Source organism: Schistocerca cancellata, chromosome 2, assembly GCF_023864275.1.
Source record: "Schistocerca cancellata isolate TAMUIC-IGC-003103 chromosome 2, iqSchCanc2.1, whole genome shotgun sequence".
Classification (NCBI taxonomy): domain Eukaryota; kingdom Metazoa; phylum Arthropoda; class Insecta; order Orthoptera; family Acrididae; genus Schistocerca; species Schistocerca cancellata.
Genome location: NC_064627.1, coordinates 296,374,139 through 296,400,037, shown reverse-complemented (window position 1 = coordinate 296,400,037; position 25,899 = coordinate 296,374,139). Strand labels below are relative to the sequence as shown.

General features: G+C 38.2%; 1 protein-coding gene across 3 annotated transcripts in view; it reads right to left on the bottom strand.

The window, feature by feature from the left end:
* Positions 1–25,899, bottom strand: part of LOC126161664 (uncharacterized) — a 496,787-nt gene that overhangs the window by 172,055 nt on the left and 298,833 nt on the right. For all 3 annotated transcript variants that reach the window (XM_049917659.1, XM_049917660.1, XM_049917661.1), the window contains exons 11-12: positions 21,930–22,061; positions 11,357–11,516 (exon numbers count right to left, since the gene is read on the bottom strand). In XM_049917659.1, coding sequence (XP_049773616.1) covers positions 11,357–11,516; positions 21,930–22,061 — 292 coding nt within the window. The remainder of the gene's footprint in view (positions 1–11,356; positions 11,517–21,929; positions 22,062–25,899) is intronic.

The following is a 25,899-nucleotide window of genomic DNA, read 5'->3' as shown; positions in this document are numbered from 1 at the left end:
CGTGCACCAAGGCATGTTTAGCCACAGGGTGATCCTCATTACCAACAAACACTGTCTGCCTGTGTCCATTCATGCGAATGGACAGTTTGTTGCTGGTCATTCCCACATAGAATTCCCCTTTAATTGTTGGTATGTCTGATCTTCAAAAGTGAAGAAGTTGTGGGTCAGGATGAAGCTGGCTAAGGTAACCCTCCCACCACCACCTACTCCAGTCCTGTAACCCGGAGGGTGTACACAATCAAAGGCAGAGCCACGTGTGAAAGCACCCACGTGATCTACCAACTGACCTGCCTACACTGTGATGCATTCTATGTGGGAATGACCAGCAACAAACTGTCCATTCGCATGAATGGACACAGGCAGACAGTGTTTGTTGGTAATGAGGATCACCCTGTGGCTAAACGTGCCTTGGTGCATGGCCAGCACATCTTGGCGCAGTGTTACACCGTCCGGGTTATCTGGATACTTCCCACCAACACCAACCTATCTGAACTCCGGAGATGGGAACTTGCTCTTCAATATATCCTCTTTTCCCGTTATCCACCAGGCCTCAATCTCCGCTAATTTCAAGTTGCCGCCATTCATACCTCACCTGTCATTCAACAACATCTTCGCCTTTGCACTTCTGCCTCGACTGACATCTCTGCCCAAACTCTTTATCTTTAAATATGTCTGCTTGTGTCTGTATATGTGTGGATGGATATGTGTGTGTGTGCGAGTGTATACCAGTCCCTTTTTCCCCCTAAGGTAAGTCTTTCCGCTCCCGGGACTGGAATGACTCCTTACCCTCTCCCTTAAAACCCACATCCTTTCGTCTTTCCCTCTCCTTCCCTCTTTCCTGATGAGGCAACAGTTTGTTGCGAAAGCTTGAATTTTGTGTGTATGTTTGTGTTCGTTTGTGTGTCTGTCGACCTGCCAGCACTTTCATTTGGTAAGTCACATCATCTTTGTTTTTAGGTATATTTTTCCTACGTGGAATGTTTCCTTCTATTATAACCATAGCATTTACTATGTACATTGATGACTTCTTAATCTGTGACCTATCAATATGAAAGTATGGAGCTATATCATTTTTTAAGTTACATTAATTTATTATTCGTCACTGTCTGGGATTATTTTACACCTGGTGATGCTGTATGATATTTTTTTAAAATACTTTTAACAGTTAGCAAATAAATGTAGTGTTTTTATTCTACTACCTTAAATATGAAGTTGTTCTGACAGGAAGTGGCGGACAAATCCATAAATATGGCCATGCCAGCCTCACATTACTGTAAATCACTCTCATGAATTTTAAAACTTGTAAGCAAACCAAACTGTAACAGCTTCCAAGGTGACAGTAGGATATACAGAGTGAGCACGTTAAAGGGCGTAAACTGCAGAAAATGATCCCTGAGATGATAAGTAACTAAAGAGACCATATGCCTGAAAACATGCTCCAATGGAGGTACACTTACTTGAAGGAGTAGATAAAAGATCTCCGATGGTGTAGGTTTGAATGACTGAAAGCACACATGAGAACACGAAGGCAGCTGGGAATGTTCTGTCTGCACTAGACTTACAGCTCCACACTCAAGAGGGCAGTAATGTTGTCCATAACTGTGGTGTGCTCACACATTGATACAATTTACATAATCTGGCGGGTGACTTCAAGATTATAAGATTTCTGTAAAAAATATACATGTCCAAAAAAATCCTGTAATGTGGCAACCTTGCTGAGCGGACAAACTGTGTTCACAGAGATACATTTTTATGACTTATGTGCCAAACTTTTATAGCTGTAAAAATGTTTTAAACATGACAGTCTGTTGATTTCATTTCTTTTATTGTGGTTTTGACATTTTATTATTACTTTTTTTATCTATAACATGTCATGCTTTCTATTGTAACTGTATATCTTCCCGAATTTAAATTCACTGATATCATCTTATGTTATATATCTGTTGCATGATGGGCTCATTTCAAGGTTTATCATCTAAGGTATTAAATCTCGTGGTGCTCCATTCAAGATAAACAAGATTGTGTTGAGCATTTACCACATAATAACATTAGGAACACAAAGTGTCAGTGTTATCCTTCTTGCATTCTCCTTATAACCAGATGGGACAACTGATTATCAGCACAACTTTCGACTTCTACTCGCACAACATATTCAGTCAGCTGCCAGTTTTTCAGCTTCCTCCCAGTTTGTGTTCCTGTACTGAAGATCCTTCGTAAAAGTTCATTCCAGGTGTTATGAGGTCTCCCTCTACATATGTATCCATGTGTTGGTCACCAGAACAGTTCTGATTTGGGTATTCTTCCATGTTTCATGCATCGACCATGCCCTGCAATTTCAGTCTTCTGTGCAAGCTCTGTGGACAATTCTTCTCAGCAATTCATCATTTGAAACATGGTGATGATAAATGATCTTCAAAATTTGTGTGATGATAACTGATCTTCAAAATTTGCCACAAGCATCATTTGTGAAAAACATTGAGTTTGTGCACTTTTTCCTTCCTTGGTCAGATTACTTTCTAAACATTTGATAGCATCTACTTCTTTAATAATTTTTCCATTACAACTTACATCCTGCATTTTTTTCCATATTTCCTGCTCATTCTCATTACCTCACTTTCTTTATTAAGTCTTTTGTTTTAATGGTTTTCTTCAGTATCTCATTTACACAATTAATGATCCAAGAACCAAGGAACTTGTCAAGGTGGATGACCTCCAGGCCTCTACAATACAAATAGCTGTACTATAGGTGCAACCATTGGAGGACTATCTTGAAGAGGTCAGACCAACATGTGCTTCTAGGGGCATCAGCCTCTTCAGTTTGCAAGAGCATCAGTCTGGACAATTGACTGATCTGGGCTTGTACCATGAGCCAAAATGGTCTTGCTGTGTTGGTAGTGCAAACGGCTGAAAGCAAGGGGAAATTACAGCCATTATATTTCCCAACGACATGCAGCTTTATTGTATGTTTTAATGATGATGGTATATACTACCGAGTAAAATATTCCCTAAGTAAAATAGTCCCCACTGGCATCTCCTACTCAGGAGGATGTGTTCATCAAGAGAAAGACAAGTGGCATTCTACAGGCTGAAGTGAGGAACATTAGATCCTTTAACTGGGTAGTTATGTTAAAGAATTTAAAAAGGTAAACGGGTGAGTTAAAGTTAGATATAGTGGGTGGCAGGAAGAAAAGGAGTTCTAGCCAGGTCAGTACTGGGTTATAAACACAAAATCAAAGAGAGGTAATGCAAGAGTAGGTCTAATAATGAATAACGAAGTAGGAATGTGGGTAAATTACTTTCAACAGCACAGTTTATGCATTACAGCTGTCGAGATAGACATGATCAACACACACCACAGTAGTTCCAAGTTTACATGGCCACTAGTTCTGTATATATAGGAAGAGGTTGAAATAATAAGGAGATAAAATAAATCATTCAAATTGTTAACCTTTCAAGAGCCAATGTGGCTAATGTGAACCCCTAAGTACAGGAAATATCGCCTCCACAAACACACACTATTATTTTCAAAATGTGTGACTTTCTCCCTCAGGAGTCAACTGTATCCAATGATGCTTGTTTAGTTCTGTATTTACAACATATTAAAATTTATTCTCAGTTTTTTTGCAGTGAGTACCACTTGGGTCCATATGACCCCAGCCTAAATTTCTTTTTGTTTCTTGAATGTAACAATTGTGAACATAGAACAATGACTGTTAACCGAACAACTACAATGTATGTTTTTATATTAGTCCATTAAAAAAAAAAACACACACACACACACACACACACACACACACACACACACACACACACACACAGAGAGAGAGAGAGAGAGAGAGAGAGAGAGAGAGAGAGAGAGAGAGAGAGGAGGAGGAGGAGGGAGGGGAGTAAATTATTTGGTGTCTTTATGGCCTGAGTAGCACTCAGTGAAACAAAAAAAGCCTGGTAATAGGAGGACTATGGGAGATAAAACTTTAATTGTGGAGAGTGACTGGAATTCCACAGTAGGAAAAGTGTAAAAACGAAAAGAAGTAGGGCAACACAGATGAAAAGAGGAATGAAAGAGGAAACCACCTGGAAGAATTCTACACCAAACATAACATTTAATCATTGCTAATACTTAAGATTAAAATTACAAAATAATGTTGTACAAGTGGAAGGGACCTGGAAACATAATAGTAAGACAGAGATTTAGAAACGAGATTTTAAACTGCAAAAAATTTCCAGAAACAGTTGATAACACTGACCACAAGTTACTGGTCATCACTGCAGATTTAAACTGCAGAAACTGTTGAAAGGTGGGAAATCAAGAGATGGGATATGGATAAGCCAAAAGAACCAGAGGTTGTTGAATGCGTCAATGGGAGCATTAAGTAATAACTGACAGAAAGAGGGGGGTAAGGAATAGAACTGAAGACGAATGGGCAGCTTTGAAGATTAGATTGAGTTTTTGTTCCATGGAACCAAAAATAAGATGATTCTCGTGATTGTGGAACAAGTTAGAAAGTAAAACATAAAAACATTTGGATAATACACACTACCCCGATCATTTGGCAGGAGACTGTCAAAGTATGTGAATACATTACAGTAAACTAGAACTGCTAATACTTACAGAATTAATGCACTGTCAGACTGAAACATAGTTATGTACTTTTAATAAATTTATCATACACTGATCTTGACTGTTGTGACCAAGTGCTGTCAAAACTGAAATCTACCATACATTTTTCCTTAACCTTGTCTAACAGTCCCTGTTAAGATATTCATCTACACAGCAGAAAGAGTTGCCTGTCAAAAAGTCTTTTGAACTCTGTTTAAACTGTGTTTTATCTGAAACCATGACGAAATAGTGGAGGCAGCAGAGGATCAAATAAACAAAAAAACTATACCCACCAAAAATCCTTCAATAATGCACAAGATACAACGGCGTAGAATTTCCTGGCACTTTAGAAAACGAAACTCAGGAGAAAAAACACGTTTTGGAAAGATGTCTGATATGCAGCAACATGTACACTGAATATTTTCGTATTACGAAAGTATAAATTTGAATTCCACCAAACACCACATGTTACTTTCAGAAGGATTGAAATCAAGACTGTGATGCGCTTTTGTAAGCCAGTCGTAGCTCATGTCAAGTGATCTCGCCAGCCGATGACAGCAGATTCTGAGCATACGACACGTGATGTAGTCAGCCAATAGCAACATCACTGTTAAGTAGCGCGAACAAACAAATAAGAAAAGGTAATGGTTTCAATTAATAGGCATAGTGCTGCTACAAGAAAAGAAAAGCTTTCAGGTATAATATTGGTCTCTAAGATTAATAAGCTGTAAGAGAAGCTAAGCTTTCACACATAATGTTGATCTTTTTGCGCGTGTTACGCTTTAAGATACATCACACAAATGCGCCAGTAAAATTTTTAACAACAACATAAATGTCTGATCTTCTGGGCTTGAAAATATTCTAACTGATCGTCCTCAAAGATTTGATTTTTGAATAAGAGGCAAACGCTTCATGAATTCACTGGATAATTGCGCACAGAGTTTATCTTGTGTAAAAGGAAATTTACTTTGAAAGTAACGCTTTTCAAAGAATCATTCGGAATATTTTCCCACGACCAGTTAGAAATAAGATTCGTTTCAGCAGTTGCAGAGAGCACCAGATAACAGGCGGCGTGCTTGCACAGCTACGATGGCGCAGGAAGCCCGTATGTTCATACGTGTAAAAAATTAAAAGATCTTACATTATGTCATAAAAGAAACAAGACATTAGAGGATACTCCAAGAGCATGGGAATTTTGTGGACCATACTAAAATGCATAATTTGGCTTGAAGTGCACATTCGTATGCGCAAATTCAGATGTAAATTTTCTTGGAGTAGTAGTACTGTATTATCTCATGTTTGGTACTTTATTATGGCATAATGCCATACGTGCTAGATGGTGAAAACGTGAACTTGAAATACAGTGAATAGTTGAAACTAGCCAACAGTGTGGAATTAAACACTTCGTTTCAAATACATTGACTACCTCAGCAGAAAAGATTAATAAAAGTAAAATTTCTTAAAAAAGAAACTGACAAAAATAACTTCATTGTTCTGCAAGGCGATTAAAACTTGACTGTCAGAAAGTTGGAAGCAAAATAAAATCTGAAACTAATAACATATTTTGATGATGATGATGATGAGGTCCTATACTCTGAGGAGCGTAGGCGATGACGCGGGAGACCCTTCCATAATTATGTGAATGTATTTTAATTCACTTGATACCACCTGGCCACAGAAATCTGTTTTGTTTTCATTTGACGTGAGAGCAACAAACGAAGAGGAAACAGCAAAATAACTTAACGTAAACATGGGTCACGTGGAGACTACCGCCTCCCTACTACAACTCAAGACTGCTCTGAGCATCAGGTCCGAGTCTACATTATTTCCGAACCGCGGCAATATTAGATAGTGGCGCTCCCACTCCCTTGAGCATTTGAGGTGGAACGCCAAAAATTTAAAAAATCGACTTTTAAAAAATATCTTCATTTTGTAGCGCACATCTTTCTAAAGAGTCTGATACATAAAACATATATTTTCGAGGGAACTAAGACATGTTATTTGGTCTTAAGTGTGCCGAAGTGCAGTGCCACGCCTCTTCACACGGCATTCTTCCATCACACGTCTCTGTATTTCGCTCTGTGGAATTCAAATCTGTAATTGTGATGGGTGCCATCAAACTATATTCAGGCCAGTGGAAACTAAAATCTCGTGTGGTGCCTCTCCTGCTCCCAGTCGGCTGGTTTGACATCCTGCCCCTCTTTTAAAAAAAATATCTCATAATTAATACTGGATGGGATTATTTGTAACCGGCAGAACAAAAACTCTTCAGAAAATTTGTAGTCTTTACTGCCTATTAGCTAATAACTTGCTGTTTTGTGTCACATAAAATTAAATATGGGATACATAAAATGAGTAAAGACAATAGACAAGCAAGGCACTACACATTTCTTCAATCCTTAAGTCCTAGCTTTTTTTTCCCCTCTCTAATCTTGCCACAGCTTCATATGGCATACTTTCCTTTCTGGGAAAAAAATCTATTACCTCATCAAAGTTCGTAAACATTTTGCTACGTGGAAAAACGAAATGTCGTTGTCTAATAGTAGAAAAGCTGTTAATACAGGTAGTGCCCAAGACTGGTGTGATTTCTCGATCTGATTACGCGTATTTTGTCACTGTCTGCTAGATAAAACGAAATAGGTCTGCCTAATATTTCAGCAATTGTTGCACACACCAAATAAATGAGACTGTTTTGGCACAAATGGTCATTTTTATAACACGACAGAATATAATTCAGGAAGCACCAATATCAAAAGCCCATTAGGCCTACTACAAGCAAAAAGTTTTTCATTAGGAAATAATTTCACATTTCATTCATACTCTCTAGCTTCAGAAGCATGAGATCGAAAAGTAGTAGCATGTAATTTTTATATACATTTGGAATCGTCATATACTTCCATAATTTGTGACAGTCTCCGTTTGTTCTCCTTCCTCGTTCTAACAAACAATCTTGTCATCACTAACTCTGTAACTATTCCTGCCAGTGTCAAAATTTTTCTCTGGTTAACTAACCCTGCCACAATTACCGGTTTAGTTATCCCGCATTTATTCTCCGGTTAGGCATTATTACCTGTTCGTACAACGCGTTTTCCGCGCTACTCCCAGAACAGAAGTTGAGCGGCTGCCAGTCAGGGACTGTATAACTGGCCCTCAGTAGTGTAGCGGTCTGGCCAAAAATTTTCTGTCAAAATTTCATTTTCTTGGATATGCGGAGAAGACGGTATGTAATCTTTGTTGCCTGTTATTCCTACAAGTCATTTATTTCCACTCTGGTAGTCTGAATCTATGGAATTCACTAGTAATTATAACAACACTGATCGTTTGCAAACCCCGTCAACCACGTAAACAGCGATTAGCATTCATCTGTTCGACTTTATTCGACTCAGCTCGCATAGACCCGTCCCCTTTTGTCTGCAGGAAAGTTTATTTCTGGATGCGACAGGGATTCCCTGGCAGAGACATCACGTACACTATGCACGCATTCAAAAATCAACTTATGATTTTTTTCATTCAGAAATCAACTTATAATTTGTTCAAAACCATATGAGTAATCGATAGACCAACGTGCGCTGGATGCTAGGTGCTTTGTGAAACAAGGTCTTTTTCCTCAATAATATGAATCAGGCCTGTTGCGCATACGTGAATCTGGCAGCTTAGGCGTACCAGCAAAATTTTTCCAATTAGCATATGGCTGCTTGCTGCTTTTACTTATACAGCTAATTGCCACACTTCTGTAGCCAGAAGTGGGAGAAAGTACTACTCATATGCAATTTAACTACACATGTGCATAAGCTCGCTCGCAACCGCTCAAACGAATATAATGTAAACAGTTGTGACGTCACCCTCACAGGAGGCAATTTGTTGTTATGAAACATTGCCTAGACTTCCTAAGCCCTTTTGACACATTTTGCTGTTGGCAGACGCTTGTATGAGCACTGTGTTTTGTTGTTGTATATGGTGCATTTCCTTTTGCAACTTAAGTTTTATTCCCCCCCCCTCTGTTCGTGTTTTATTGCCGCAGTATTATTCTGCAGTTGCGAGATACAGTAATATTCTTTGTTAGAGTATTGGTTCTTTCCAGTCAAAGTTACAAAAATTTAACTGAAAACTAAAACAATGTAAATTCCCGGAATTCTAAGAAATTCCCAGGTTTTTCTGGGTTTTCTCCCAGAAGAAAAAATTCCTGGTTTTTTCCCGGATCTCCCGGTTGTCCCAGGTCGTATACACCCTGACTGATGAAAGGAGAAAATGTAAAAATGTAGCAAATGAAAAGAAAAAGGGAATACAGATGTCTAAAAATGAGACAAGTCCAAACTGTGACAGCAGGAATGGTTAGAAGAGAAATGCAAGAAGAAACAAGAACAAGATACATTTATCAGGCACTACATATTTTCCTAGTCCACACGTGAGAATTTTGGAGGGAACACTTAAATTCTTGTTCACTACAATTACCCAAGTACAGGAGAACAAAGTAAATTCTTATTTAGTATAATTTTTTATGACAAGTATCACGCATATGTCCATTTCCTTCTCATTTACTGAAAGCAATGTAATTATACAGCGGGGTGGATGATGAACGAAGAAATCACTTGTAGAAAGTAGAAAAATACTAACAGTATTACATTTCCACGTTGCTCTATGGGATTGCAGGAAGCTCTACAGTGCATGCAAGGTACTAATAGACAGGTATCATTCAGCCTTGACAGTTACAAACACTTACAAAAGGAGGAGATTAATGTTTAACATCCCGTCGACAATGAGGTCACTAGAGACAGATCACGTGCTCAGATTAGGAAAGGATGGAGAAGAAAAGCAGCCATGCCCTTTTGAAGGAGCCATACCGGCATTTGCCTTAAGCAATTTAGTAAAATCATGGAAAACCTAAATGAGGATGGCCGATGCTGGTTTGAACCATCATCCTCCTGAATGCAAGTCCAGTGTGCTAACCACTGTGCTAACCCACTCAGTACTACCACTTACAGTTTTATTCACAAAGCAGATCATGTAGGTATTTTTCTGAGATACTGTGAATCTTGCTTTCTTACGATGTACTTCGGTAATTTGATGTAGTAAGTTGCAATACATTTGAGACATATTACTGTGACATGCTATGGATTCTGCCTCCAATGCTTTATTGTAGGAGACAGATTACAAAAGAATGAAAGTATCAGTGAATGAATCAACCTATTCCCATTTATTGCACTCTATATTTGTTTTTGTGCAGTTTTCTATGGTAGAGAAATACACTGAAGCACCAAAGAAAATGGTATAGACATGCATATTCAAATACAGAGCTATGTAAACAGGCAGAAGACAGCACTGGGGTCGGCAATACCTGTATAAGGCAAGTGTCTGGCACAATAGTTAGATCAATTAATGCTGCTACAGGATTTAATAAGTTTGAATGTGGTGTTATAGTTAGTGCACAAGTGATGGGACACAACATCTCCGAGATAGCAATGAAGTGGGGATTTTCCCATACGAACATTTCACCAGTGTACCGTGAATATCAGCAATCCGGTGAAACATCTAATCTCTGACATTGCTGCGGCCGGAAAAAGATCCTGCAAGGACAGGACCAATGACGACTGAAGAGAATTGTTCAATGTGACAGAAGTGCAACCCATCCACAAATTGCTGCAGATTTAAATGCTGGGCCATTAACAAGTGTCAGCATGTGAACTATTCAACAAAACAGCATCATTATTATGGGTTTTCGAAGCCAAAGGCCCACTCGTGTACCCTTGATGACTGCACGACACAAAGCTTTACACCTTGCCTGGGACCGTCAACACCGACATTGGACTGTTGATAACTGGAAACATGTTGCCTAGCCCAACAAGTCTCCTTTCAAATTGTATCATGCAGATGGATGTTTACGGGCATGGAGACAACCTTATGAATCCATGGACCCTGCATGTCAGCAGGGGACTGTTCAAGCTGATGGCAGCTCTGTAATGGTGTGGGGCGAATGCAGTTGGAGTAATATGAGACCCCTAATACTTCTAGATATGACTCTGACTTGTGACACGTATGTAGGCATCCTGTCTGATCACCTGCATTCATTCCAATGGAACGCAACACCCCAAACATCCAGAATTGTTACAGAGTGGGTCCAGAAATATTTTCCTGTGTTTAAACACTTCCGCTGGCCAAAGAAATCCCCAGGCATGAACATTACTGAGCATATCTGGGATGCCTTGCAAGGAGCTGTTCAGAAGAGATCTCCATCCCCCCATACTCTTATGGATTGATAAACAGTCATGCAGGATTCATGGTGTCAGTTCCCTCCAGCACTACTTCAGACATTAATAGAGTCCATGCCACGTTGTGCTGCGGTACTTCTGCATGCCCGTGGGGGCCCTACATTATATTAAGCAGGTGTACCAGTCCCCCCCCCCCCCCCCCCCGTCCCCCCAATCAATTCACTTTCAACCAGCGATCTTCATCAAAAGTCTTAATGATACAATGACATTCTTACAAATGATGCTATTATTTAATGAGTTTTTTGTTAGTATAAATGTTACATGAGTACAGTGAAACAACATTTGGCAGCATAACAGTACTGTGAGCTGTGTTTTTGGAGGAACCATTTGTGCTAAGCTTGTTCAGACAATTCCTATTTAGTAATACCTTGGTGATGTTCTGATCTAAGTACACTAGTCCAAACTGAAACAACGTGAGAGCATTTACATCAAGTAGAAACATTAATGCATGAAATTAAATAATTAAAAAAAATATATAGTTAAAACTTACTGTTGGAGTAGCTGAATCCAGGAAGCATGCAAATTGCAGAAACACAAGTGCATCCCTCACGGAAAAAGGGACTTTGCTGTTCACTAGACCAGATATTTCGCACAGATCTACCTCATATATATTTGAACTATATGCCATAATAACCATGACTACCTGGGACCTGGAAGCAAATATCGATTTTTAAGATCTTTTGAAGTGACAGGAAATACGTATCTAATTACTGTAATGGAAATAAATTTCTGAGGCACATTATCAGAGGTGAAACTGCAGGAAGAGGACAAAGACCTCACCATTACAATAGAAAAACCAGCACTGGTATAATTACGGGTTTCTAACAAAACTGACAATCACATTTCATTCACCAATTCACTAACTGATTCCTCCTCATACTCAGTACGACGATGTATCAAGCTGGAGGCAGTCAACATTGATCTTGCCTAGCAGCTATTTGAATATAACAATTTCATAAAAAGAAAAAGTACAATCAAGAATCAACTACAATGGCTGTCTGTAAAGTTCTCTGCCTCACCCATAGATTGCATTACCACTCATGTGATTTCCCCCCACCCCCAATCCTGTTAGTAAGTACACATTTGTAGACACCATGTAAAATTGCAAGTCATTCCACTGGTAAGTGTGTATGGCAGCTCTTCACCTTCAATTTCCAATGTGAAGAAATGGGTGGCCCAGTTCAAACATGTCTACAAAAGCATCCAAGTTGATCCACACAAAGGATGTCCAAAAAGTGCAAGCACACTGGAAATTATCACCAAGATGCATGATCTGATTTTGGAAGATCAGCATATGAAGGTGTGTAAAACTGCTAATGCTCCAGGGAAATCAAAGGAACGTATTTATCGCATTTTGCACCAGGAATTGAACACGAGAAAGCTTTGCGCTAGATGGGCGTCACGTGTGCTCACTGCAAGTCACAAACACATTTATGTGATACTTTTGAAAAGGGCTTGGTGCATTTTATGAATAACCGAAATGACTTTCTGCATCGATACGTGTTCAGTGGATGGAACATTGATTTACGACTACACAATCGAATCCAAATAGCAAATAGCAGCCCATGCAGTCGAAAGAAGCTGGTTCTTCAGCTCCAAAGAAGTCGAGAACGGTGCCATTGGCAAGATCATATAAAATTGATGTTGTGGGAGCCAGAAGGAATTTTGTTGATTGACTATTTTGAAGAAGGAAAAACTATTACTATAGAACACTACTCTCAACTTCTAATGAAACTAGATGCCGGCATACGCGAAAACTGAGCCAGCTTAAAGAAAAAAAAAAAAAAAAAAAAATCTTCATCTTCCATTGTGACAATGCACCTGTCCTAAAAAGTGTCTTGGCAATATGGAATTGTGGGATGAGGACTATGAAGTGCTGGAACATCCCCCCATCCCCCAAATATGGCTCCGTCATACTTTCAGCTATTCTCAAAATTGAAGAAATTCCTTGCTAGTCAGTGCTTTCGCCCAATCCAGAAGCCAGTGTGGCTACAGATGGGTACTTAGCAGTACTTCCAGAGGAACGCTACAGAGAGGGGATAATGTCACTGGAACATTGCTGGATGGAATGTATTATTATTTAATGAGATTCTATCGAAAAATAAAACTTCTTTGAAAGCCCAAATAGTTGTTTTCATTATCATGCTGAGAGATCTTCATCTTGGTACATCAGAATGAGGAATTAAGGTGCACATAATAAGAACTATTTTAATATTAGTTAGATGTACCAAGAGAAAACACACAACACTGTATGTGGTGATCTGTAATGCTCTGGTATAACTGATTAGATGAAGGAACTAAAGAAGCACAAGAATAAAATAAATACACAGACTAAGAATGGCGTGAGATGAAGGTGTAGATGTGTGGTAGTCATATAATGCAACAAAACTATTAAAAAACCAGTGGCTGTCAAATCTAGTTGATCTGGTGCAAGAGGAAGGAATTATTTTTCTAAAAAACAGATTATGATCTTAGTATAAAGGACAAAGCAAAACAGGGTGAAGTACCCAAACCAATGAAATTCTTCAATAGATAGTTTGAATATTTAGACACAAGATGTAAGCTAAACATCTTTCAACACGGATTTAAGTGTAGAGAAAAAATGAGCTTATATGTAACTGTTTTCTATGATGGCCTCTAACAACGCTTTATGTTTGAAGAACTCACCATTTTCACACTCAGTGCAATATCACTCTTTCTTTAAAATATCTATTACATTCACAAACAATATGAATTTCCCTCTTTTCAGAACCAATAGATTAAGTCTAGCGATGTGCATATCCCATAATTGGCATCTATGGCTTCTTGGTATTATGCAGAAAGTGTCTACAGGTTGATAAATTTAAGACAGTCAAAATACGGCTACATACTGGTCATTTACATAATTTACATTTGTATTAACCTGCACTTAAATACAATTACTAGAATGCAACCTGCAGAAATATTAGATACTGACCAAATGTGGTTCGAAAACTTATAGTCTAGGTTTCATCAAATGATCTCATTACACCATGTATCTACACAATGAATACTTATCTCTTATGGAGTTGACACACTGATTTTTTTCATGCATGCAGGATTTGAAGGTTAGTGCGTGGACATCAATTAAAAGACTAGACACAATTCTGAAAACTGCTTGAAAAAATAATCTTTGAAGAATAGAAGATTTCAGAGCACTGTTACCTAGCAAAAATTTTACTAATACAGTTGCTGGACCGAACCTCACTAAGAGCAACCCCTTTTCTTAATTTTTATTTTAATTTAAATTCTGTATTATCAAACACAAATATTTGTTAACAAATTCTGAATCATAACTGTTAATAAAAATTGGTGTAGCATCTTCATTGTATCTTCCCATAACCTCATGAAGACATTTCCAAATAATTTCCCTTAATTTAACGTATTCTATCATGTTCCTATTATTGTTTGCTGATACTTCTACTTCTCTTTGATAGCTGCTGTTTTCCATTTGAAATTAGCTTTTCTTTTGGGTCTTCATTCCAATGCCTTATGCATCAGCTGCTTTTGTAAGCAAGAGAACCGATAAAAAATGCAATATGATTCATACCTCCAACATTTTTTGCAATTTGTGTAGCAAAATGGGTTTTTCACAAATGTTGCATAATCTCTCTATCTGATGCTCAGTTTACTCTACAACTATACTTCCCTACTTCTAAAAGATTTCTGGAAAGTCAACAGACCTAACTTCTGCCTGATGATTTTTGCTCATTTCTAGTATAGTGCTTATTTTCACCACATCATTATGATTTATTGTGCAAAGTGATTAATTAAACATGTCTCACACTAAAAATAAAGCGTACTTCTGAATTTCCTGTGCAAATCTGTTCCTTATTTAGTTACAGAAACATGTCTATGTGCAACCGTGTGTTACAATTTAAATATTCCTGTTTGAGGACATTGGTATTAAATCATAGCCAGAATGTAGACCTGATCTCACAAATTCTGCAAGGTAACTGCTGGAAGCACTGCTGTCTTTGCCTCCTGGATGACAGCAGATATATATGAATATTTTAATGTATTATGTGATTGCCATAACATTTCAATATCATCATGCAAACATGTTTCTTCTTTCCCATGTGATGTTTTCATAGTACAAGTCAACAGCATCTACTAGATGACAACTCTGCGAACCTAATTTCCATTGTTATCTAACACTGTAATGAGCTCCAGAATGAGATTTTCACTCTGCAGCGGAGTGTGCGCTGATATGAAACTTCCTGGCAGATTAAAACTGTGTGCCCGACCGAGACTCGAACTCGGGACCTTTGCCTTTCGCGGGCAAGTGCTCTACCAACTGAGCTACCGAAGCACGACTCACGCCCGGTACTCACAGCTTTACTTCTGCCAGTATCTCGTCTCCTACCTTCCAAACTTTACAGAAGCTCTCCTGCGAACCTTGCAGAACTAGCACTCCTGAAAGAAAGGATATAGCGGAGACATGGCTTAGCCACAGCCTGGGGGATGTTTCCAGAATGAGATTTTCACTCTGCAGCGGAGTGTGCGCTGATATGAAACTTCCTGGCAGATTAAAACTGTGTGCCCGACCGAGACTCGAACTCGGGACCTTTGCCTTTCGCGGGCAAGTGCTCTACCAACTGAGCTACCGAAGCACGACTCACGCCCGGTACTCACAGCTTTACTTCTGCCAGTATCTCGTCTCCTACCTTCCAAACTTTACAGAAGCTCTCCTAGTTCTGCAAGGTTCGCAGGAGAGCTTCTGTAAAGTTTGGAAGGTAGGAGACGAGATACTGGCAGAAGTAAAGCTGTGAGTACCGGGCGTGAGTCGTGCTTCGGTAGCTCAGTTGGTAGAGCACTTGCCCGCGAAAAGGCAAAGGTCCCGAGTTCGAGTCTCGGTCGGGCACACAGTTTTAATCTGCCAGGAAGTTTCACTGTAATGAGCTGTTGGCCAATTGTACATAAGAAGACGATAGTTCGGTAGACACAATAGTCCAGCATACATCAGAAATTTTTAGCTGAGCACAGTTGGCAGTACAGTCTGACTCCTTTGAGAAACGTTGAAATCGTTCAGCATGGCACCTGATCAGTAACAACTGTCTTTCTCACTGCGCGATCACATTCTCGCCACATTGTGTTGCTAGTTTTGTGCTACAGTAGTATCAATTATTCTTCTTTCATTAGACCTAAATTTACAGTACTTACATTTGCATCAATGCTGTGCAGTTTTATTTAGTAATTATTTAATAGTCGCTGTACTATACCAATTATCAGACATTTCTACTACTGTCAAACACACTACAGCATAGTAAAAAGTTCATATAATCCAGTGAGCATGTTCTTCAAACACAGTAAAAATGTGTCTAAAATGGCAAAATACAAACATGTGACACTGATTACGCACCAAAAACTGTATCATAAGAAGATTGGAAAAAGGTGAGAACCAAAACAATATTTTAAGTGAATTTAATATAACATCTTCAACTATAAACATATTTAAAAAATGAGTAGAAAAATGTGTGTCATAATCTGCTTTAGTTGAGTCTAGACGTTAGGCAAATGCTGAAAAAAACTAAGTTAGAAATTACAAATGAAGTTTTGTGTAAGTGTTCAGTGCTAAGAGAGCAGAAGGAAAGCCAATAATGAGGCCTGAGTTAATTGAAAAGGCCAATGTTTTTCACATGGCAACCAGCTCTAAATTAGAAAAATGTAAATTAATGCAGATGAGTAGGAAAAATAAACCGATAATGTTTGGATACAGCATTAGTTGTGTCCTGATTGACACAGTCATGTCATTTATATATCTGCATGTAATAATGCAAAGTGATTGTGGAATGGAACAATTAGGTGAGGATTGTGCCCGTGAAGTCAAATGGTTGGCTTCAGTCTACTGGGAGAGTTTTAGGACAGTGTGGTTCACCCATTACAATGACCACATATAGGATGCTAGTACAACCTCTTCTTGAGTACTGCTGGAGTGCTTGGGCCAACAGGAAGGATTAAAGGAAAACAGTGAAGTAATTTGGAGGTGGCTGCTATATTTGTTATAGTTAGGTTCGAACAACACTTAAGTATTGTGAAGATGATTTAGGAACTCAAATAGGAATCCCTAGGGGGAAAACGACTTTCTTTTCAAGGTACACTATTCAGAAAATTTAGAGAACTGGTATTTGAAGCTGACTGCGCCCCCATCTTACTGCCATCAACATACATTTTGTGTAAGGACCATGGAGGTAAGATGCGAGAAATTAGGGATCATATGGAGGCATATAGACAATTGTTTTTTCCCTAACTCTATCTGCAAGTAGAACAGGAAAGGAAATTAGTAGTAGTAGTAGCAGTAGTAGTAGCACAGGGGACCCTCTGCCACGCATGGCACACTGGCTTGGGGAGTATTTATGTATATGTTGATGTAGGTCTACCCACAGGTTTTTTCATTCTTGAAACGGTAATTTTTGAATTTCAAAATTTGTCATTATATCTATAAACTAAACATTTCTGGTGAAACAAAATCTGCTGATGAGGCTGCTGCAAATGGGAACAAAATGTTTCAAAAGGTTGTTGCATAGCATAAGTTGTCCCCAATACCAAATTTACAATGCTGATGAGAATGGCCCATTGTAGTGAAGTTCAATAAATTCAATCCTAGTGGGAGCTGAGGAGTCTAGCATAAAAGTTTTTAAAAAGGATAAAGACAAAATAATTGTCTTAATGTGTGGACATGCTTTGGGTGATCGTAAACTACCTTTGTTTGTAACTGGAAAATACCAAAAGCTTAGATCTCTAAAAAATGTGATATACAGCAGTTATGTATGGTGCTCAGACTACTGCCTGGATGAAAACCAAGTTGTTCAAAGATAGCATCTTTCAACATTTCATTCTAGCAGTGACAGATATTTAAAAAAGTGATACCTACAAATTCTAAGACATTTCTCATCCTTAATGACTGCTGTGCTCACTCTCCAGATCAGAGCTTGTGTCAAGTAATATTTTATGAACATATTTTAGTATCAATGTTACATCACTGATTCACCTTATGGACTAATAGGTCACACAAAATTTCAAGTGCTGATATGGAGGAATGTTTTTGCATAAGCTACCAGCTCATTTTGCAGCATCAAAGAGTTCCGATACAATTTTAATATTCACGACAATATTTTCATGACTTCAACTGCTTGATCTTCTTGTGAAAAATATAACCTGGCACAGGGTCTGGAGAAAACCCAGCCTATACCGGTCTAAGAAGTTGGATGCAATGTGATATAAATGATGAGCCGACAACTGGTTGCTCTGAAATCGTGTAGGTGGTAAATTCTGTATCCATTAATGAACGAAATTGGTTTTCAACAGAAGAAGTTGACAACTGGATCGCCAACGACAAGAACAGAAAAGCTGACAAACAATGTGATATTAAAAAGTTTTTTCAGCACACCGGAGGTACTAAAAACCAAGCGTCATACAGGGAGCACCAGAAATTGAGACCAATGATAAAGAAACATTTACAATTCAAATCTCTTGGGCTGAGTCTTCAAAAGATTTAAACACTTTTCCGAAATTCGCTGAGAGCAGCCAACAATACAATGTTTCTGAAGTTATGAATCTGAATAATTTTGTCAAAAAAAGAACTCAACACAAGAAACAAATTAGTATTTTTGCAATGTTCCAGAAGGCTCAGACAAAAGTTTCAGCTAAACAATCAGTGGTAGGTATCAGTCCAACATCATCCACACCATTAACAATGTCAGATCTCTCTGTTGTTCCTGAAGACAGTGATTCCAATTAAACTGCGCCAAATTCTTGGAAACAATCTTTATAAATCAGCTTGTTCTCCATCTTTTCAAATCAATGTTGGTTATTTTGTTTTGTGACTGGCATACAGAAAATTTTTGATGTTTACTGAACTTCTCTAAACAGTCTTAAACTGATTTAACTAAGCACTGCAGTATTTGACTTTTTATTGCTTATAGTGTGCATTTTTAATGAATAAAAGTTACCTGTCTTTGGATGTTAAAACTATAGGTTTTTTAAACTAGGTTTTTAAAAATGACCTTGATAATCTAGCACTGACAGATACCACAGCATGCTGGATCTGTACTGATATTGATTAGTAGAAGAATCACTATCTGTAATGAGTAGATAAATAAAATATAAAGATAAATAAATAATTAAATGATAAACAGTTGTTTCGAAAGGACAAACGATTTTAGATGTAACAATGTTATGAAAAGGAAAGTTGCTACTCACCATACATCGGAGATGCTGAGTTGCAGATAGGTACAACAAAAAGTCTCTCACAATTAAAGCTTTCAGCCATTAAGGCCTTCGACAACAATAGACGACAAGACACACATACACATGGGCACGCACTCACACAAACATGACTCGCACACACAACTGCAGTCTCTGGTGTGTGTGTGTGTGTGTGTGTGTGTGTGTGTGTGTGTGTGTGTGTGTGTGTGTGTGTGTGTGTGGTCTGTTGTTGACAAAGGCCTTAATGGCTCAAATCTTTAATTATGAGTGTCTTTTTGCTGCACCTATCTGCGACTCAGCATCTCCGCTATATGGTGAGTAGCAATTGTTACTTTCCATCCCGAATTTCCATTGTTTAAAAGATTTTAGATGTTACATGAATGATAACTCGAAATGCTGTTATATTCAAGGACTTTTTATTAAGATGTTATTTTCTGGTCTATGAGCTTATTTTGGCTCCATGGCCGTTATCAAGCTACTTCAGTAACACCTCGTTAATGCTGTCACTGTCTAATATCTTGTAGTTTTGTGTATCATAAGTGTAGCACACATGAAATTGTCGATCTCTAGATATGTAATGGCTCAGCAGTGGAATGAAGACTTATTTAATATTTTCCATAAGTCTCATAGCTTCAATTGAAGCTGACTAACATAGCTTTCAAACGTACGGAAAATATTAAGTAATTCTTAGCAAATATCGCTCAGCAACGAATTCTACTGCTGAGACATTGCTTATCTAGAGAATAACAATTTTGTTTGCATTACATCTATGATAAACAGCAGAGCAAAGTATTAGACAGTGACATTGTTAATGATATGTTATAGTAATACCTCGATAATAATCATGAAGCAGAAATAAACTTGTAGCACCAGAAAACAGCAAATCGCTTCAGATGTATTTTAGTCATTTATTATTGTACCACTACTGGTTTCGTGGCATTAAAGCCACATCTTCAGGTGATACAAGATTACCGTATTTACTCGAATCTAAGCCGCACTTTTTTTCCGGTTTTTGTAATCCAAAAAACCGCCTGCGGCTTAGAATCGAGTGCAAAGTAAGTGGAAGTTCTGAAAAATGTTGGTAGGTACCGCCACAACCAACTTCTGCTGTCAAATATATGTAGTGCTACACAGGCATGCTTTGCAGGCACAAAGATAAACACTGGCGCCATAACCTCTGCGTCAGTAAATATATTAAAAAAAAAGTGGAAGACGAGATTTTTTTTCTCCTCCCCGAGTTTCAACCACTGCATTTTCATACATTAACCAACGAAGTAAATACAAATTCCGTTTTGTTCATCTTCGAAAGTAGCAGCATTTCAATGTACTACGAAAATCCGACTGGCAAGACTCTTTGAGTTGTTTGTCAATATGGCCAACTCTAAGTTCTGAATTTTTTCCTACCTGTGAGAAGAGATGGTTGCTAATAGGAACTTTTATGAATTGTGAATCACATGCAGTATTCTCTTCACCATAAGAATAATATGAATATAAACATTTTGCCATGTATTCTTTGCTACTGCTATCTCATTTAAATCCTGTCTGCCTAATAAACTACGAAACTAGAGTGAGATAACAGCAAACACGGAAAAATATACATAGCATGTCATGTTTATATTCGTATTATTCTTATGCCTAATAGTGATATAGTCAGAAATGAAGCACGGCAATTGACAAGATTTTTAAATCTAAGATGATTCTAATTTCTGTGCAGAATGTAACGTACTAAAGAGGTGTCTGCAAAGATTTTCAAACAGAGAAAAATTTTCGCTAAATTCTCGTTCAGAACATCTTCTATCATATGCAGTCCATTATTTGGTGCTTGTTGATCATTATCGAAGAAAGCATCGGTGCAAGTAACAACAAACAGCAGTCTCTTGCCATTGTTTCGCTAATGAGACGATTCCTCTTTTTTTTTGTTTAATATAAGCAGCGGTAGCGCGCACAAAAGCAAACCGTGCCGCAAGCAGCGACAGGTCGTAAACACTCATTATCAGAATGCGACAAACAATGCGTGACACAGTACAGTAATGCATTTTCAGCTTAGAGTGATGTAAACACCTATAACAAAGAGAACGGCACTTATCACATCAAAGAAAAATAAGCAATCAATTCAAACCGCACGAAGCATGTGAAAAAGGAAGGGTACCTATATAAATACGGATGGAGCGCCTGACGCATAGCAATGGCTACCTGGTAAAGTTTAACTGCTAAGCTTACGACTCGAACCAAACTGCTGTAACTGTATCGTCATTCATTCGACCTAAATTGTGTCTCATATTACAATGGACCAACTTTGTTATGATTTGGAGGTGTGGCCTAAAACTTCTCTCTCTCCTTGAATTTCGAGTCTCAAATTTCAGGTTCGGCTTAGATTCGGGGAAATTTTTTTCCCTTGATTTCGAGTCTCATTTTTCAGGTGCGGCTTAGATTCGAGTGCGGCTTAGATTTGAGTAAATACGGTAAAACATTCGAGCGGAAAAGCTCGAAATCTTTTTTCCCAACATTCGTTGACTGACAAATACAAAACACAACTAAAAGACAGTATGTCATGGATAAAAACTGCCAAATTCCAATACAGTGGATGGGTCCAAAACAAATTGTATCATAGTGATCGCTTGGCCAATCTATATGGAACCACATAAAAGGAACACGTCCGCGTGCCCTGTCGTGGCTGTGGTTGCCCACTTACAAGGTTGTTTGTTTAGCAGAAAGTCTTTGAATACAGCAGCATTTGGGCTTAATATACATATAATGTCCTTATAAGACAACTACCATGCTGCAAATCCAGAAGAATTCAAAATGATTTTAGATGTAGTAACATACAGTGCACTTACCCTTCAACCATTTCAGTAAATCTTTCATTAGCTTCTGCTGTCCAAGAGCCTCCAACTGGGGCAATACCAAATAAACTGCATTGTGCACACAACATAGGTACTGATTTAATATCATCTGGTAAACTCCGCAACCTGCAAGGTTACCAACAACATTACTATACTGATGTTTATGTAAAGTTTCCAACACTAGGCACACAGAGTTTGCACCACAAAACAGAAAGGACGAATAACAGAGTAAGACCACAATTATTCTTCATCCATCAAAGTGCTTCAGTCACCAGACCATAAATTACAGTTGTTAGAAAATGATTGCAAAATGCAAAAATAATACACAAGGTCAATACTCATTGCAAGAATTAGTTCTGAGTACAAGTAAATGTTACATAAAAATTTGAATTGACGAAAGATTCATTAATGTTTGACTATGCCACATGTCATTAAAGTCAGTCACAACAATCTACAACGGCATGTAGTTTATTTCTACAGTGGCTATTTACTACTTCATCCCTTTCCATACTGCACTTTGTCCACACTGGGCACAGATTTTAACTGTCCACCATTTCCTGTCGGAATGACCCCCCCCCCCCCTCCATTTTTTTAACCATTTACATTCCAGCTCGAGTTCTCCGCCTGATTTATCAGCTGTTTTAGCAAATGATGTGTGGGCTGCCAACCGCATTTTACTTTTTATATGCCGCAGCAATATGGCGAAGGCTAGTTTTTGGACCTACATTACTGTATCCCCCCCCCCCCCCCCAAGTTCCTGCTCTTAGCTGCCTCCTATTCTGTACACTGGGCTGATGCATAGTTGTTTAACTCCACTCCGTGTTCGTGTTCTCTAGTTTTGACTTGGGTGCGTATGACTCCAGCTGTTTTTTGCACCCTAAAGCAAAACAAAACAAAAAAGGGAGGAAAATGGGAGGGGGGGAGAGGGAGTGGAAGGAGGGGGGAGGGGGAGAGAGGGAGAGGGAGGGAGGGAAGGAGAGGGGGAGGGGGAGGGGGAGGGAGGGAGGGAGGGAGAGAGAGAGAGAGAGAGAGAGAGAGAGAGAAAGCAGTGAATGAGGCAGCTTTTCTCTGTATCTCTGGTATTCACCTCTTACTCACAACTTGTAAACAAGTTTCGCATTCATTTCTTATGAACTTGAACTGCAGAAACTTTTGCCTGTAGAAAAACAATAACTCATATCCATAATATATACTGAAAAGGAGGAAGAGAGGCCATACTTAATAACAGTTTTCTTTGATATATCATCGTAAATATTATCAATTTAAAATCAGAGATTTCTTATACTTACACTGCATTAAATGAAACTTTAATCTGAAAGGTTACGGCATTCAGTACACAAGATTGTAAGGGAACAAAATCCTCCTGAGCTTTGAAAATGTGATCAAAAAGTAATGGCAAGTTTTGTTTTCCTTACAGAATCTTCACAAGAATTTAAGGAAAAGATAGATTGCCACTAACCATGAATATGACACATAAAGTTGCAGACAGAGACAACAAAAAGTCTTTGTGCCTCTCTGCAACTTAACATGTCACATTTATGGTAAGTAGAAACCTGTCTTTTCCTTATATCGAATAATGGAAAATAGAGGATGGAATGTAACACTATCACACACACACACACACACACACACACACAGCTGCAGTCTAAGGTAACTGTGGCCACATTCAAATTCTTTATATTTTAACCAGGAGTTTCCATTGTTAAAGAATCTTTATTTATTCATTAACAACAACTTCGTCCCATTCAAAGTAATCCCCCTCAGATATAATACGCTTGTGCCAGCACCTTTTCCATTCTTGGAAAAACTCCTCGAATTCACTTTTCATTGTGGTGTTCAGCTCCTTCAGTGAGTAGTTTTTATCTTGTCAATGGTGGCAAAATAATGTCTTTTCATTGTTCTCTCCCGCATCGGGAATAGAAAGAGGGCCATGTTTGATGAATACGGTGGCTGTGGCAACATAATGGTTTTGTTTTTTGCCAAAAAATTACGAACAAGCACTGAGGTGCGAGCGGGAGCAATATGCACTCATGAGAAATACGCACCCGTGATAGTAATGGCTGTTTCTCCCACATCAAATCAGGTCACATGGTTACTGCATCACATGGTGAAGTGTAGGTGTTAGGTTTGCACTTTTACTTCTCACCAAATGAATCTGCATGATTTATCTAGTCAATGAATCTGTGTAATTTATCTAATACTAATTTTATCTAATAATATTCTCGATGGCGATGAAGGCTCTATCTGTTTTGAAATACTGGAGGCACCTGGAAAAATGAAACTGTTCAAGTGCAATATTATCAAACTCATAGATTCTGCCTTAACCAAATAAATAAAAGAATCGGAAATATTGTTCGATCTGGTTACCTGCATTTTAGAATTAATGTACTACTGATGGTAAACTGCTACAAGATATAAGAAACACTCATAACTTTCAAGGAAGAAATAAAGTATTTTGTGCAAAAATAAGGAGCTCAATGATTGAAGAGGAGAAAATTTACTAGAAATTTACTTCTACTTACACATAAGATGTAGGTATCCATCGAAAACAATAGTCCTAATATACGATTTGACACATTGGCACCTAACATACCAGTACCATATTTTGTCTTACTCGCTCTCATCATCATCAGTACCGATATTCACTCCCTCACTCTCACTTTCATTTCCATAATTTTTTTCATTCTCTTTCCACAGCCTGTCATTCTTGCTGCCATCCTGTGAATTCGATATGCAGCATTTCTTGAACCCTTTGATGACGGACCCTCATGATATGGAGGACCACGAAGCAAGAATCCACTCACACAGAAAGGAAGGTAAATGCCCCATAATGTTACCAGACAATGTAAGGGCATGGTCATCTTCCAGGAGCCAACCCGAACACATCCCCCCCCGAGGTTGTTCTTGAACAACTTGTTTATGGCCACACGTAGCACCTACAATTTTTAAGTTGTTCCTCTGGATATTGCAACCAGATGTGTCTTATGTGCAGCAAGTTTGTCTTACTTCAGCAGTTAGATGTCCCTTAAAGATATCCAAAACTAGCATGACTTTCTTAACAAACTGTGCCACAAGATTCCGAACAGTAAACAGCTAGTCAACTATCAGTTGTGTTATCATACAGCCCTTTTCTTGCCAGTGGATCACCCTTGGATTAAGTATTCTTTATGCATAGACTTCTCTTCAGAATGACGTAAGGGGTAACGTTTTTTATGGGTATTCGTAGCATGCCTTAAGTTTGAGAAATAAAAATTAAATGAAGTTATGATGTAGTTTTTTTCAATTCTCAAGTCAATTTTCTGATGAAAACAACTTTCACCAGTAATGAATAGGTCATACAAAAATGTTAACTGTTGTAAAGTTGCAATACGTGTTACCAGAATGTCATGGGAATGTTTGAATTACATCTAGGTAGTAAAAAAAACTATAACTGAGAAACAGATGACATAAAATTATTTTTAATGTTTTTGTTCTGCTAAAAATATATATTTTTGTAAGGGCTGTTTTGCTATCTCCTCCTCAAATGCTGGGTGACATGTTGCTTAGGAAACAATCAAGTCTCACAAAACGTCACCGATAAATGCAGTCATTAGTATTGCCACCACAATGGTTATCTACAATTACAATGAGACTAAGCTTCCAATACATTGATGTTACAGGCTTAAAAATTAACTCTTTGTGTGTACATGGCTATTTAAATCATCCTTCAAGCCCCCTAACCTCATTCCCTTTTCAACAAGTGAATCACTTTAGTCATATCGCCTCTCCTGTTCTTTCCACAGATGGAATAACATGGATGTTCTCATATCTTTTAGACAAATTTGTGTGTGCTTATAAAAACTTGTTGACTGTATTCTTTGAAGAGGTGAATTTCATTAGGTTTTCCATGTTTTATTTGTTTGGCATCACACCTCCACAGTTTCGAAAGGATACTTCTACTCATAACTACAAAGAAGATTTATTT